At 40.2% G+C, this 14,816-nt stretch overlaps 1 protein-coding gene across 1 annotated transcript; it reads right to left on the reverse strand.

The window, feature by feature from the left end:
* Positions 1-521: 521 nt before the first annotated feature.
* Positions 522-10,499, reverse strand: SLC67A2 (solute carrier family 67 member 2). Its single transcript, XM_075524752.1, has 6 exons — positions 10,329-10,499; positions 7,920-8,007; positions 6,717-6,760; positions 5,294-5,423; positions 3,805-4,014; positions 522-1,773 (listed from the first exon to the last, which is right to left on the reverse strand). The coding sequence occupies exons 1-6, from the start codon at positions 10,491-10,493 to the stop codon at positions 983-985; spliced, it is 1,428 nt and encodes a 475-aa protein (XP_075380867.1). The 5' UTR covers positions 10,494-10,499; the 3' UTR covers positions 522-982.
* Positions 10,500-14,816: the final 4,317 nt, after the last annotated feature.

Raw genomic sequence — 14,816 nt, forward strand, 5'->3', positions numbered from 1 at the left:
GAAGACTAAAATACCAACAAATAAACAGTTTTTCTCTTGTCACTGAAATGTCACTTATGCCTCCAGAGATGAGAGAGAATGCATTAATCCAGATGCATGAACTACTGCTAGTTGCTCCAGCACACCTTTACAGTCATTCAAAAAGAATTAAGAAGCAAATTTATTCTTAAAATGAAGGTAGAAAAATTACACAGGAAATATTAACAAATAACTTATGAAAAAGTTGCTCAGTAGAAGTTATTACTAAACAGAAACCACCAGGTCAAGTTTCAATAAAGCTTACATTCAGTCTCAGTTTCAGTCTGAATGATCCCATATTATTCTAAAATTGTCCATTTTAGGCCTTCTAATAGATGAAGTTAGCATATACCCAATTCTTTTACCTGGGAAAGACCAGGAATCAGCAGGGGTTGGATGGCTACCCCAAGGTGCCTAATCATGCTGTGCAGCAAGTTTTGTAGACAAAGTATGCTTAACAAAATCACATAAGCGAACACTGTTAATTAGGCTACTGTCACAGCATAAGAAATTAAGGCTAACAAGCTATATTGCAAATTCTCCTTCTGATTAAATAATAAAAATTCACCTCTTATTAAATAATAAGAATCAGTTTCTGTCTTTTAACCATCTATCAGTCTAAACCATTTCAAATGTGAGCTACAAGCAGGATTTCTGTATTTCATGTCATTCTTTTTTTCCCTCCAAAAAGGTTAAAAATCTGTAAAAAAATCCCAGCCAGTACAATCCAGCAACACCTGTCCCTCTCACAAGTGTTCTAGTGGTACCAGTTCGAATAACATTTGGCTAGAGTTAACATCTCTGCAGCAGAAATATTTCTACGTACTTGCCTCTACGTGAACATGATGTGCCCTCTTAAAAGATCCTGTTTACTACTGTACAAGTCTGGCAGGTGTAAGCATCACCCCAGGTTGATTCACTTTGCCTCTCCTGTAAGATACCTCTATGCAATCCAAATTTGCAGCTATTGATTTTTTAACTTAACATTTCCATGGCTACAGTATTTTTGTTTGTTGGCGTTCATTATCAGAATAGCTACTAAAGCTAGTCCAACCCCTAGACTTGGAGGGCCACAAGGACTGAACTCCTGAGCAATTCCAGAAAGGAGTGGGGCAACTATACGTCCCACTGATGTCACAGACTGTCCAACACCTAGGAGCGTACCACTGGCCTCATTCCCACCAATGGTCAATTCAAGGTCAATGATACAAGTACGACCTATAGTAGTTGAAAAGGCTAAGAATGTGGAAGACAAAATGACCATCCATATGCTCAGCGCTGACGCATACAGGAGAATCAATGTGCAGGTAAGAGTGCTGGAGTGCAACAAAATTCTGTAAGTGTTGTGCTGATAAAGTCTTGTTATTGGTCCGAGCAGACAACCAGCCAGGACTCCAAGTGCACTGCTATAGCTCATTAGGTATCCAGCAAACAAGGGTTTCACCCCAAATCTCTCCTCCAAGGCCAGAGTAAAATTACTATAGTACAGCAGTATAGCAACAGACATCAGCAACCGCACTAAAAATATATCCCATAGATCAGAGCATGCAATTCCTTTAATCCTCTTCAGCACTGTTGCAACTTGGATCCACGGAGACCGGAAAAGACTATCGCTTGCCATAGCTCCATTAGTTGCTGATTTCAAGTGCAGGTCATGATTTCCTTTTGCTGAGAAACTGTCTGTTCCTTTGTTGCCTTGTTGATGTTCCCTGTTGCCAGTGTTTTCTTCACTCCAGGGTAACATCCAGACAAGACCTACACAGATCAAGAAATTAGTTGATTTCATTCAATTGCATTAACTTTACATGGAAGACATTAGTCTGATTGTAAGTTTACTTAGTGTAAAGGTCAAAATTCAAAAAAGGACTTCATTTCACTTTAAAAAATTACAAAGATTAAATCTAGCATTATTCACAGTATCAGTTCAATTCTAAATGTGGTGAAAGCAAAGAAGGAAAACACTGAGGTGACACATTTGCGACATATAAACAAATCTAAAGGCTAAAGCCAGAATTCTGATTTCTAGTCTTCATCTTTGGGCATATTAAAAATTCCCATTCAGCATCGGAGCAGCCAGGTGACAATGTGCTTGCCTGGATGATGGCCGAAATCCTTTTGCATATCTCACAGCTCACTCAGGGACAGAGATCGTGTGGTTACCGTCTCATTTATGAGTTCTTCCTCTCCCTCTGAGGAAGAGGAGGAACTCTCCTGCCAAGTTCTTCCTCAGTGGGAAGCAGGGAATTCTTCCTCTTCCTCCTCCTGTTCTCATGATGGCGCTGCTTTAGACTAGTCTGACTCCTTGCTGGTGGGGCAGAATGCTTCTTCCTCCTGTTCCCTCTTAGGAGAAGCTTCTTCATCCCTTACTAAACAAGCTGACTTTTGCTTCCAAGATTTCTTCTTGTGTATGGCGGCGACTGATACTGACACAGGTTGGTTCACTGGTTCAGCTGCAGTGCCTGTTGCTGGGGTTGGAGTAGCCACAGTATTCTTAAATAGTTGTTTATCCCCAAGCAAGACCTGACACACATTCAGGAAACATAGCAATAGGAACATGCTGGTTTGAACATCCCAAGGATATTCAAAATTCTCAAGAGCTATTGTAATTAGCCTGGAGGAGAAGGGGAAGATGGAGGAAGGTGTCTCCCCCATAGGTTGGCTCTCCGAGGAGAAAAAGTAAAGAAATGTAATTATTAACAATTTCCGATAGATGGCTCCCGAAGTACAGAGGTGATGGCAATGCTGAGTACAAATACCAGATTGATCTCACAACCAATAATTTTATCATAGCATAAGCCAGTGTACACAATACAGCAAAGCGATAACCTTAATCCACCTCCCAGAGGTGATAAACAGCACATAAATACTGATAAACAGTATAGACGGCAAGTAAGGTGTTACATAACACAACTCTGAGAACAAATACAACAACTCTGAGAGCAAATAAATCAACATTGGGACAAGCAACTTCTAAACTAATATAATGAATGCTTACAACAAATTTGTTTTAACATGCTCTGCTCAGATCTGTGGTTATCTCAACTCTTTGAGCTCCATGTTGGGCGCCAAAAAGGACTGTTGTGGTTTAACCCCAGTCGGCAACAAAGCAGCACACAGCCGCTCGCTCACCCTCCCCCCCGCCACCCCTGTGGGATGGGGGAAAGAATCGGAAAAAAAAAGTAAAACCCGTGGGTTGAGATAAAGACAGTTTAATAGGACAGCAGAGGAAGAGAAGATATAATAATAATGATGATAAAAGAATATACAAAACAAGTGATGCACAATGCAATTGCACACCACCTGCTGACTGATGCCCAGTCCATCCCCAAGCAGTGATTGCTGCTCCCCAGCCAACTCCTCCCAGTTTATATACTGAGCATGATGTCATGTGGTATGGAATATTCCAGTGTGGGTCAGCTGTCCTGGCTGTGCCCCCTCCCAGCTTCTCGTGCACCTGGCAGAGCATGGGAACCTGAAAAGTCCTTGACCAGTGTAAGGAGTACTTAGCAACAACTGAAACATCAGTGTGTTATCAACATTATTCTCATCCTAAATCCAAAACACAGCACTATATCAGTTACTAGGAAGAAAATTAACACTATCCCAGCTGAAACCAGGACACCCGCCCTTTCACACAGGTTCAAATTCAAAGGGTAGTATCAGTATACAGAACATGTATGCCATAGATGATAAACACACCATGAATTCAAGGTATAACAAATGGCATAAAAACACAAAAGTGGGGAACGAAGGGACCCAAGATGCCAAATATGACATACAACTTACCAGCATTCAGAAGGAAGATAGAGGCACAGATGAAAGACGTTTGATAAAAGCCATCTTCCAACTCTGTCAGGTAGCCACCAACGACAGGTCCCAGAATGAAGCCCACACTAGAGGCTGCATTGAAGCGACCCATTACTAAAGGGCGGTCCCTTTCAGAAACCAAGTCAGAAAGCAGGGCTTTAGAGATGGAGAGTGTGTGTTTGAAAATACCTGCAACGTAATATAAAATAATAAACATGTATTGCTCAGTCCAAAAGATTAAAAATGACAGAAGCTATCTGAAATATCAGTGTTCAAAATATATTTTTAAGATTCCATAAACCACAAATTCTTCAATGCTAGACTCATGCAGCATGTTGGGCCGTGACCATCACCCTGGCTGTTCAAGGATTTGGACTTAGGAATCAAAATTATTCATGCATCTGTGTCGAACGAGTGCTCCTGCAGCCCTGCTGAAAGAAGAACCGACTATGCTGAGTGCTGGAGCACACCAGGAATAAAATAGCCACTAAAATAGGAACTTGCGAGTGGGTAATGGTGGAGTAGGAAAGGTGTGTCTGTTTATGAACATAGCTCTGTACCAACTTTGCTGAGTATGGAGATTTCCAGGATTGCAACATACCAAATTCATATGGGAGACTGGTGGGTGGCAAAAGAAGAGCACAGAAGGGTAAGCATATTGCAGGAATACTAATAATGCAATCTTTTATGCTCCTTCCCTCTGACCAGGGCAGTGCTGTCACAGTGCTGTTAGCATTAAAAAGTATTACCTCTACTGACTAATCAAATATCAACCAAATAATTCATTAGCAAATTGTCTTTAAATTAAGAAACAATATGAACAATTCCTAAATCAAGACTATGGGCCATAAAAGTGCCCTTTAGTAGATGTGTTCATAGTAATAGCAATGCTTATTATACCAGAATATATGCAATAGGTGTTCAGCTATTATAAGAACTCTGATAATGAACCCTGGCACAAACTTAGCTTCAGTGCTGCAAACGTACATGCTTTTGCACAACATAAATATTCTGTTGAAGCAGTGACCTAAAATTTCAGTCAAATTTTGTAGTATTGCTTTGAGGTATATTTTCAGCATGAGAAAAAACAATAATGCACATATCATTCCATTCTGCATTGCAAGTGCAGACCAAGATTTCCAGCAGTGACCTGGTGCATTGTGTACCTGTTATGACTAACCTTACAATAGCCTCTTTCAAGGAATTGCTGCACTCCTATTCTCATAAATTTCAGCCACTCAAGGTGGCATAAAAATTGTGACAGTTTTTGAGTATTCTTTTCAAATTATTTTCACAAAAAAGTCACGAGAATGTTTGATTTGTAGAGATTTTTCCATTACTAGGGTTCAGTTGGTGCTGCTGGATGATGACGCTATGTAGCCATGCCCATACCACGATTTCTCTAGGAGTAATTCTCAAGCGGAGACTACAGGGAATTTAAACTGCAAAATGCCAGGCGTTTACTCACCTACAGGGACTCTAGAAATGGCAAACAGGAACACAGTGGTGGATGTTCCAAGAAGGAAGTAACCCAGTGCACTGAGAAGAATACAAGCAAGCAGGGAATACCGTCTTCCTACTATATCGCTCCAGCAGCCCTTTTGTAAAACAGGAAATTAAGATTAGTTTTTTATAACATTTAACTATGTACAGTGAACAATCAGTACTTCTAAATTAAATTGAAAAAAAGAGATGAAAGTACTGTCAGTGAAAGCTTAATAAGCTTATTACACAACATTCCTAAGTGCTCAAAATCTGGAAGTGATGAGCAGAGTTCTGCCCTGCCAGCAGTGCACCTGCTGAAACTATCATTCTATTTAATGTCATGCATACAGCTTTTTTAAAAATAATTTCTCTCCTTTAAAAATACAATCCTGCAATAAACATGAAGTATTAGTAGCAGAGGCCCTCTGAAAATGTTATCACAGCTGACCACAAATATTTCTTTGCAACAATGGTCGCTATGTACGAGACACTTGTTGAGCATCCTAAAAGGAATGATCTTAGCTATGAGGAGTTTGTCATCTGAGTGCAGACAAGTAGGAAGTATTTATGAGAAGGGCAAACAGTAAATTTGCATGTAGCATGCTTATAAATCATCTTGATTCCAAACACGAAGTTTTTGAAGAAAGTAGGCAATAGTCTTGCAGTTCAAAGAAAATGCCACAAGATTATAGAAGCAAATTATCCCAGGTAACAAACCCTGAAACAGTTTTTTTCATGAGATCCTCAAAATCTGCTCTCTTGAAAGGTAGGAGGTACCAGGGTAATATTAAAGGTGCTCCTGGCTAAATATAGGGATCTAAGGTATTGATAGGTAAAGCATACATTCAAGAGGTTCAGCCTTGATGTTTAGTCTTTGCACTCTTGCTTAGATTAGGATGTAAAAAAATCAAAAGCTAATAGAAAACAAAACCAAACAAAGCTCAAAGGCATAATGCATGAATTTAGGCCATATGGCAAACTACAGGGCACTACTCATTAAGCAGGGAAAGCAAACTCTAGATAACAGGCTTATGAAGAGCTGACTTGTGAGACTGCTTTTTGGACAGGCTACTGCATTGAAGAAAACTGCTTTACTAGCACCAACACCAAAGAGAACCCTGTGTGAATGAGACATGCTCAGTAATGTATGACTGAGCCCAAATCTGGATTCTAGTTTTTGTCTAAAGACTGTATTCTGTTTAGTTCTGAAAAATTTGGTAATTCCCTATAAATGAAACAAATGTTTTCCACACAAACTAAAAACTGGATCTACCAATCAGAAATGCTTATATGAACACTACAAACATTTTTAAAATTTCAAGAAACACTATTATTAACCTCATCCTTTTTTCCCCTAAAATCCATAGAAATACCAACATACTTAGGAATGCAGTGTTAGAACTCACCACAAATGTGCTGGAAAATAGTTGCATTATACCATAGAGAGATCCTAAAACAAACAAGTAAAACACCAATGTTAAAAATTAACCTGATGATTTTTTTTAAATGAAAATTGCACAAAATTTTTAAATGAGGAAACATGAGAGAAACTCTGGTAATAATTTACTAGAAGAATAGGAAGAGGGAGCAGGACAAACCAAGGGTGGAGTTTAGCACATAACCAAGGAAATAGTTTCTCCTGAAAACTTGTACAACTATGTAATGAAGAAGGATGTTGCTTTCTATGGTGTATTAAACAAAACAGATCTTGGCATTTATAATTGCTTTCTTAGAATCAGGAGAGAATTTCATTACTGGGAGGCACTAATTACTTTCCACTTGGCACAATGTGTTACAGGGCACCACAGAAGCCCTGAAGAAACCACAAACCCTACTCTTTCATTTTCGAGGCTAAGAGTTTAGCAGCAGTTAGTAACAGAAGAGAAAGAGAAGCAGAGAGAAATATCTGCCAGCCTCTTTTGTTTATAAGAATATACCTCAAAACCCAGTTTCTTTTAAGTTAAAAATCAAAGCCCATGTCAACCACACGTAGCTATAAAGAATACCATACTTGTATCATTAAAAACCATAAACAGTACCATAAGATATAAATAAGAACTTTAGAACCATGGAGCTTCGTCTTACCACTTCATTTTAAAGATAAAATTCCAAACCTTCAGAATTTACTTGTAAACACTCCTTAAAGACGATAAATATTTTGCCAAAAGACAACTATGAGGAATTTAATGAAACTGGGAGCAATCACAGGCTTTGGAAAGCTCAGGAGAACCAGCTGCAGAAGTACTGTTTGCAAAGCCTGTAAATAATAAAACTAAAAGCAACACGTCTGGCTCCCAAAGTTGCTGAGCTGTAAATTCTTGGATGCTGGAAAAGCATCTGTACAAGTATTACTGCAAGACTTCCTTGTTCTTTCCAAGAATGCTCTTTCCCAAGCACCTGCTTTTGGCTACCGTCAGTGTGCAAGTTTGGACAGGTGCTTGGGTCTAACACAGTATGGCTGCCCTTACAGTTTTACTTGGAAATTGGCCTTACTTTTTATTATGCCACTAGCAAGGAAGAATTACTTTACAATGTTCAATTTGCAGTAAGGCATAATCCAGTTCACATTATCTTATTCTTTGGTAAATCAGTCAAGTACTACAACTCACCTATTATTCCAGCAACTGTATGACTTGCTCCTAGAGATTTGATGTGAAGGTTCATTAAAGGAACAACCATGCTCACACCAAATAAATCCTGAAAAGAAGGGAGGAAAAGTTTTAATAACTCATCGCTTTTACAAAGATGATGGCAACCTGGCTTAATAACAGTCAATATTTAAAAAAAAAAATTAAATTATTTCCATATCAATGAAAGATTAAAAGAAATTTTTTTCATGGTCAGTTTCATGCATCCAGTAAGTACAAAGTTACAAAAACACATAAACTGAAAGATAAAGGATTGCCTCACAGAGGAGTTAAAACTATGAAAACGGAAATCCTCTTTCCCCCTCCAGATACAACCATTCTGAAGATATATATTTAAACATTAAATATTCCTTCAATATATATTAAACTTTATCTGTTTAACAAGAAAGTACTTGGTACCAGTATTTTAAATTCAAAGTGGTCTGTAATTTCAATCCCCTAAAAATTCTTTTCACTTGTGCAAACAGAGTATATTTGGAAAATCTACAGTATTTTAACTCTCAGCCACAATGGGGAAGAAGCTATGGTAGATCTAAACCTACCTACAGACTGCCTTTCTGTATAACTTAAGAAATGTAGTGAAAAGACAGAAACATGAAAAAAAAACAGCAAAGCATAAGTAAAAAATGTTTTGTGAAAGGAGGGCAAAGGACACTGCCCATCCTGAATAGTACAAGGATCTCCTACTCATTCCTTTTGGTTTTTTATCTTTTGTTACGCTAACCGCATTGACCCAGTAGTTCTTTCACTACTACTATCTGGCACAGCATACAGTGTCCTATATCAGAGCAGAATCTTAGAGAGGGTCTACTGGAGCAAGATCACCTTTTTTCAGTGACTGCTTGAGCTGAACTAGACTCACCCTTCATAGCATCATGCCCAAAGCCTGAATAACTGTAACAACATGTATCACTAAGTAAATTCTCACAGTCTGTCATTAAGTATCTTTTGATAGTTGAAATTCAGACTTACAAGGTTAGAATCATTGTTAAATACATTAGCATGAGCAAACAGAGCACACAACTTACAAACATCTTCAATAACACAATCTGAGGTGTCATCTGCAAACCTGAAGAGAGGTTCAATGACCTCATCCAGGTCATCGATAGAGACATTACAAAGGACAAGTCTCAGCGTATACCCTGGCAGTACTGGATTTGTCACAGGCATGCAGGTAGAGAAAGACCCATTAACCACAATCCTCTGATGGGTAGTTATTTCTCATTTCACCTATAATTTCTTACATCAAACGATAACTATGCCGTATTTGCTTGGTTACAGGAAGCTTGCATCACAGGCAACAGCTCTTTATTACGACATTTCATCACACTCTACACCCTCTAGAAGGACATCCACTTCTTGGTTGATTTCAGTGCGTACTCTAGCTTGGTGTCAGCAAGGTATTACAGGGTTGGAGAACCACAGTGTTTAAAAGTGAGCTAAGAAGCAAAGCTTGTTCTAACACACCTTTTCCTGGAATATTTGCTCCAGGACCCAAACCAACTAGATTGTTTCTACTGCCCAACCTAAAGGTAGGCAAGAGAGTATAGCTACATTTCACAGTGCAAATTTGTACTCATTTTGTACTCATTTTCCAAGTTATCCCTTTTAAATTAATTAAATTGCATTTTCCCAAGGCTCATTAATCATTACAGAATACAAACTTTCTTTAAAGTCTATACGCTATGTTTTTTCAGTAAGGATTTTTTTGTTTGTTTTTTTTAGAAAAAGCACAGGTTTTTTGTGGTTGGGTTTTTTTTGCTTTTTTATTTATTTATTTATTTATTAGTTTACACCAACCACTGGTATTTCAAGAAAACAAGGAACAGCTCTCTGATCAGCATGAGGCAACACTTAGCTTTAAGGGCGCTGCACTATTCCATTGCATTCACAGGATAAAAATCAGACCTTTGTATCAAACCGCACGACTGTTTGCACGGATAAAACAGTACAGCCGCTACAAACCACTATTGCTACAAACACTAAAAAGGCAGTTAAAGTGATGTACCTCAAAACCCAGCAGCCCTATCTAGAGTGCCACGGAGGAGCCCGCTACGAGCCGGGACACGGGGCCGCTGGGCGCTCCCGGGATTCAGCCAGGCAGCGGCAAAGGACACGGGGGAGGAGATACGTGTGGGGGTGCCTGCCCCACCTCAGCCTTTGCAGCATCTCCTGACAACCCTGAGGGGGCTGCGGTGCCGTCCCCCCTCTCCCGCCTCCAGCGCGGCCCCTCCAACGGCTGCCGCGGGGCCGGGCAGTGAGCGGGTCGTGTGGGGCGGCGAGGGGAGGATTCTCTCCGCAGGCACGGCCGCTCATCCCAGGCCGCGCCGGAAGGGCACCGGCGCTGCCGCACCCCGCCTCCCCGCTTACCAGGAAGCCCACCGCGTAAAGGCACCGCACGAAGCGGCCGGACGCCGCCGCCGGGCTCCCCGCGGCCCCCCGGCCTCCATCCTCCTCCTCGTCCTCTTCCATCCGGCCAGCGGCAGCCGCGGGCCCGCGCCCCGTGGCGGCTGGCGGCGCGGCGGTGCTGGGCATGCGCACTGCCGGCGGCGCGGGGGGAACATGGAGGCGGTGGGGCAGGGAGGGGAGGCAAAGCCTGGTGTTTCGTTTGCGTTAACGAGTGTATTCTTCGTGCTTCCTCTTTTTTTTAGGCGAGGAGGAGGAGGAATAAGGATCCCTGCAGGTTTGGGAGGCCATCGGGATCCCTCCCTCACCCCCCCCCCCCGCACCTGTAGGACTTTGCCCATCCTGCCTCTTCTTGCGTGTGTGTAAGTGGAGAGTTTTGCAAGCCGTCAGCTCAGGGCCTGAGGCTCTAAGGAAAGAGGAAGAGCTAGATAGGGTGAAGGGGCTCTGGAGGCAGAAATACACCCGAGGAGCGTGGTAACGGGTCCCCCGCACCGTTCTCTCGGTTGCTGTAGAGAGATGGCTTTGGAACCTGTTGCACCTCCGAGCCTGCCTCCTTCATGGGGAAAAGTGGCTGTGTCCCACCACTACTGCTGTTGCTTGGCCCTCTCACGGGGCTCGGACGGGTGCATTAATCAAGTGTTTCTGATGGCAAAGTGTTTTCCTGCCTTGTTACGTGGCTGGTGGTTGTGGTGCTGAGGCAGGGAAGAAGGGCGTCCCTCTTCTGCTTAGCACGCACGCTGCTGTGCTGCGTTTCTATTAAAGTCGGGGATAGCTGGAATTGTGGACGGCTATTATGTTATAATGCATTTGCATCCAAAGAAGTAAAATGGCATTCTTAAATCTCTGAGATGCACAGGTGGAAGCGATTGTCACATGCAAAATACCTTTATGTTAGAGGCAGAAGGGATTTTTTTATATAGCTGCTAGGTCAGGGATCAATGAAAGGGCTGCAGTTTTAAATACTTAAAAAAAAAACAAACCCAAATGCACAAGAGAACAGGAGATGCTTTAACTTGTTTTTAATTATCAGTAAGAAGAAGCTTTTGAAAAATGGTGATGACTTTAAAATTTTAAAAGCACCAGTTGATAAAGTTTGAGAATGATCAATCAGTAACTGACAGTAGGATAACTTCATTTCTATCTTCGTGTTTTCAGAAGAAATAAATATCACGTGATTGAGGGTCTTCAACAGATTTAGGTCACAAAAAAGGAGAAGGGAATGTGGTTTTCCTTATGGTTATGAAGAATTAAGCTCAAAAAAAATCCCCCAAAACTGGAAAGCAAGACATATTCCTAGATACACAGCTTATTTATAAGTTACCAAGGCAAAGCTTAGCCTAGCATATGCATAGGGTATCAGGGTCTCCAGAATAACTCAGTTGTTTAATATCCCAGTGACTATGATATTTTATAGTTGGCTTAACCAATACATCCTATTAATTTAGCTCTCTGAGGCCACTTTGAATAATAAATCCTCTCAGTGAGATTTTTTTAAATTCTGCATATAACATTAATGGAGATCACAGTTGCATACAATTCCTCTGAAATGGACAAAATGGTTACAAGATATTGAAATATTAGAGCATCATGGGAATTGACACTACATTTTCTGCTCAATATTGCACTAATTTTACCCTTGGTCATTTTAACTCTGATAGAAGAAATGCAAAAAGCCTGAAGATTTATCAGAGGAAACTATTAGAGGTAGATGATTAGTTGCAAGGGCTTAGGTACTGTTCGTGGGCTATAGGGCAGATTGACTTTTGTGCAAACACTGAGCCCAAGTGAAGTTTTTGAGGCTCTGTGTAAATGTCAGTCTCTGCTATAAGTCTCAGAAACCAGAGGTAGCAATTCTACATTCTTCTCAGATTCTGAAGATCAAAATGATCTAATATAATGGGGACAAAATACTGTAAGCAGGAATATTGAATTCCCTGACAATGAAAACTCTTTCTTAGTTTTGACTATTATTTCAAGCTATCTCCATGCAGAATGGCTTGTAAAGCAGAGAATAACTGAACTTTTTGATGCTCCAATAACATTGTCAGTGCAAACTGTTCATGGAGCAAAAAAAAAAAATACTTAGAAAACATATAGGTGTCTCTTCCTTTAACAGATCTCTTACTGCTTTTGTACTGGCAAACTTCATTAGATTATTAAAGAATTGTGTGTATTACATGTTTACTTTTGCATAATATATAAGAAAAAGGCATAGTACCATGGCAAACATCTCTGTTGCCTTTGAACTGAAGGCAGATGGTTCCTGCTACCTCTGAGGTTCCCACTCATGTTCTGTCATTGCAATTACAAAATTTAAAATAAAGGCTCCCAAATAAAGAAATCTTAAGATAAAGGTTCCCAAATAAAGTGATGGTATGACTGATAAGGGAATTGACTAACAATTAAAGGAATTAAATACAATTAAGACCATTTATCACAGTCTTAAGGAAAACAGAACCGGTCTAATATCTTTGGGGGCAGAATTACAGTTGGTTGATTAAAATGATACTATCTGTATAGTGCACTTATATTACTTAAGGTATTTGACTTACTGCTACTTTAAGGTGTTTGACTTGTTACTGGATGATTCTTAAAGACAGCAGAGCAATACATACTGAGAAATGGCAAACAGCATGTGGATTCAGAATTGTTTGATATGTATTTGTGAATTGACAATCTTCCCTGAAGAAGGGGTATGTCTAGATGGTCCTCTCATTTCTAACCCTTTTTGCATGGCGTGGAAGAAGATAGAGAATAAAAATTATTGATTTTATGGATAGTGCTAGGACCAGGAAAATTATGCAGACTACTGACACAACACAATCTGAGTACTTGGCTTTCATGATATGTAAGCATTCTAAGTGTAAAGGCACAGCTGGAAACAAAGCATGATGCACACTTAGGGGGTGCACCTCTTTGTTGTGGCAGTCAGTGATTATGAGATGAACTTGGTAGTTATAGTAAAAAACTAGAGACCATAAGTTTTTTATCGCTATTCTGTGGCCCAAAATGCAAACTCCATCTTTTGGTAAGAAATAGAGCAACCTGAAGTAGAAAAGCAGGAAAACTTTATTACTTTTGTTTCAGTTATTTGGTCTGAATACTAATGCAACATTGTGTCTAGTTCTGCTGTCCTAATTGAAGATCAATGTTGAATAAAGGGAGGGGATTAAAAAAACCCCCAGACTTTAATGGCAGAAAGAACATTTCTTACAGTGTCAGGCTGCTGGACATTGGGCTGTCCTCAGCCTTCTCTAGTGAGCTGTTCTTGCCTCAGATTATGAATGGGAGGAGAAGTAGTCCAGGGGAGAATGTCTGAGGTTCAGTTTGCCAATGAGAAGGGCTGAGGGATCTGCAACCCTTTTACTAAAAACAACCACTATGGCAAATGCTTGGTGTCACCTGCCAAGCAAGGGGTTGAGGCAGTCTGCAGCTGCCCTTCCTCAGCCAGCTCTGTGGCTGTGTGTGCTCCAAGCCATGACAAAGCGAAAGCGCTGATGGAAGTCATCTGAAATCTAACAAAGTTTTGAAAAAAAGATCCTTTCATTCCTTCAACAGGGGAGAAAATTTTAAACCTTATAAATTCTTAAATAAAGTTTGTAAAATACTTTTGTAAGACAGATCTAAGACAACTACAGCAATTTATTGCAGTTAAATGGAAGATATTCTTGGATTCCCTCATTACAAATAGGTAAGGTCAAGGCCCCCAAATGTACAGTTTGTCATCAAATTCAGCGATCTAACAATGAGTTATTTCATTCTGGTTTACCACTTCAGATCATTAGGGTAACATTCAACAGTCATTTCAACTTTTCATATACAAATTGAGCCCAGTAGAAAAAGTTACAATCCAGTGGTCCAGAACGTTTTAAGAGGTACTGTAAATGAACTTGAGTTTGGAAACTGCTGTTAATCTTAAAGACATTTAAAGTGTAATCTCTCTGAAAAGATCTGCAGATTTAAGGGATGTGGAAAGAAACCTTTTAATTGACTCTACCCTCAAAGCTGTAAGTGCTGGTGGGCATGACAGAGTGACTTAGAAAGCAGTTCTAAAAATCTTGTTAAAGGAAGGAATTATTTCAGACACTGAGCCTAGTTCTCCCCTTCTGGAGTTTTCCATGGCAGCATAACTAAGACCATGTAGCCTTCCATGTTTCTTTCAATTAATGTTTAACAGATAAAATAAATACGCCAGGAATGGTTTAGATACTATTAATCCTGCTCTGGAGCAGAGGATGGCCTGGATGACTCCTGTTGACTCCAGTCCATTGCCTGTTGTACTACAGTACCCTTATTTCACGCACACATACCCAGCCTATGATTTTTTATTTTTTTTTAACCTCAGGAGCTCTGTAGAAGCTGGAAGTATACAGAAGGACTGGAGGCTACTTCCTCAGGCTTTCTGAATAAAATCCTGAAATATGTACTAAAGTGTCTGTGCAGTAGATGGGA

This window comes from Mycteria americana, chromosome 1 (assembly GCF_035582795.1).
Source record: "Mycteria americana isolate JAX WOST 10 ecotype Jacksonville Zoo and Gardens chromosome 1, USCA_MyAme_1.0, whole genome shotgun sequence".
NCBI lineage: Eukaryota > Metazoa > Chordata > Aves > Ciconiiformes > Ciconiidae > Mycteria > Mycteria americana.

Excerpts from the sequence above, each read along its gene's own strand:
- SLC67A2 (XM_075524752.1), bottom strand. The coding sequence starts at position 10,493 with ATGCCCAGCACCGCCGCGCCGCCAGCCGCCACGGGGCGCGGGCCCGCG. Across the intron at positions 8,008-10,328 it reads TTTACGCGGTGGGCTTCCTG|GATTTATTTGGTGTGAGCAT; the intron begins GTAAGCGGGGAG and ends CCTTCTTTTCAG. Across the intron at positions 5,424-6,716 it reads TATTTTCCAGCACATTTGTG|GGCTGCTGGAGCGATATAGT; the intron begins GTGAGTTCTAAC and ends GTTTTACAAAAG.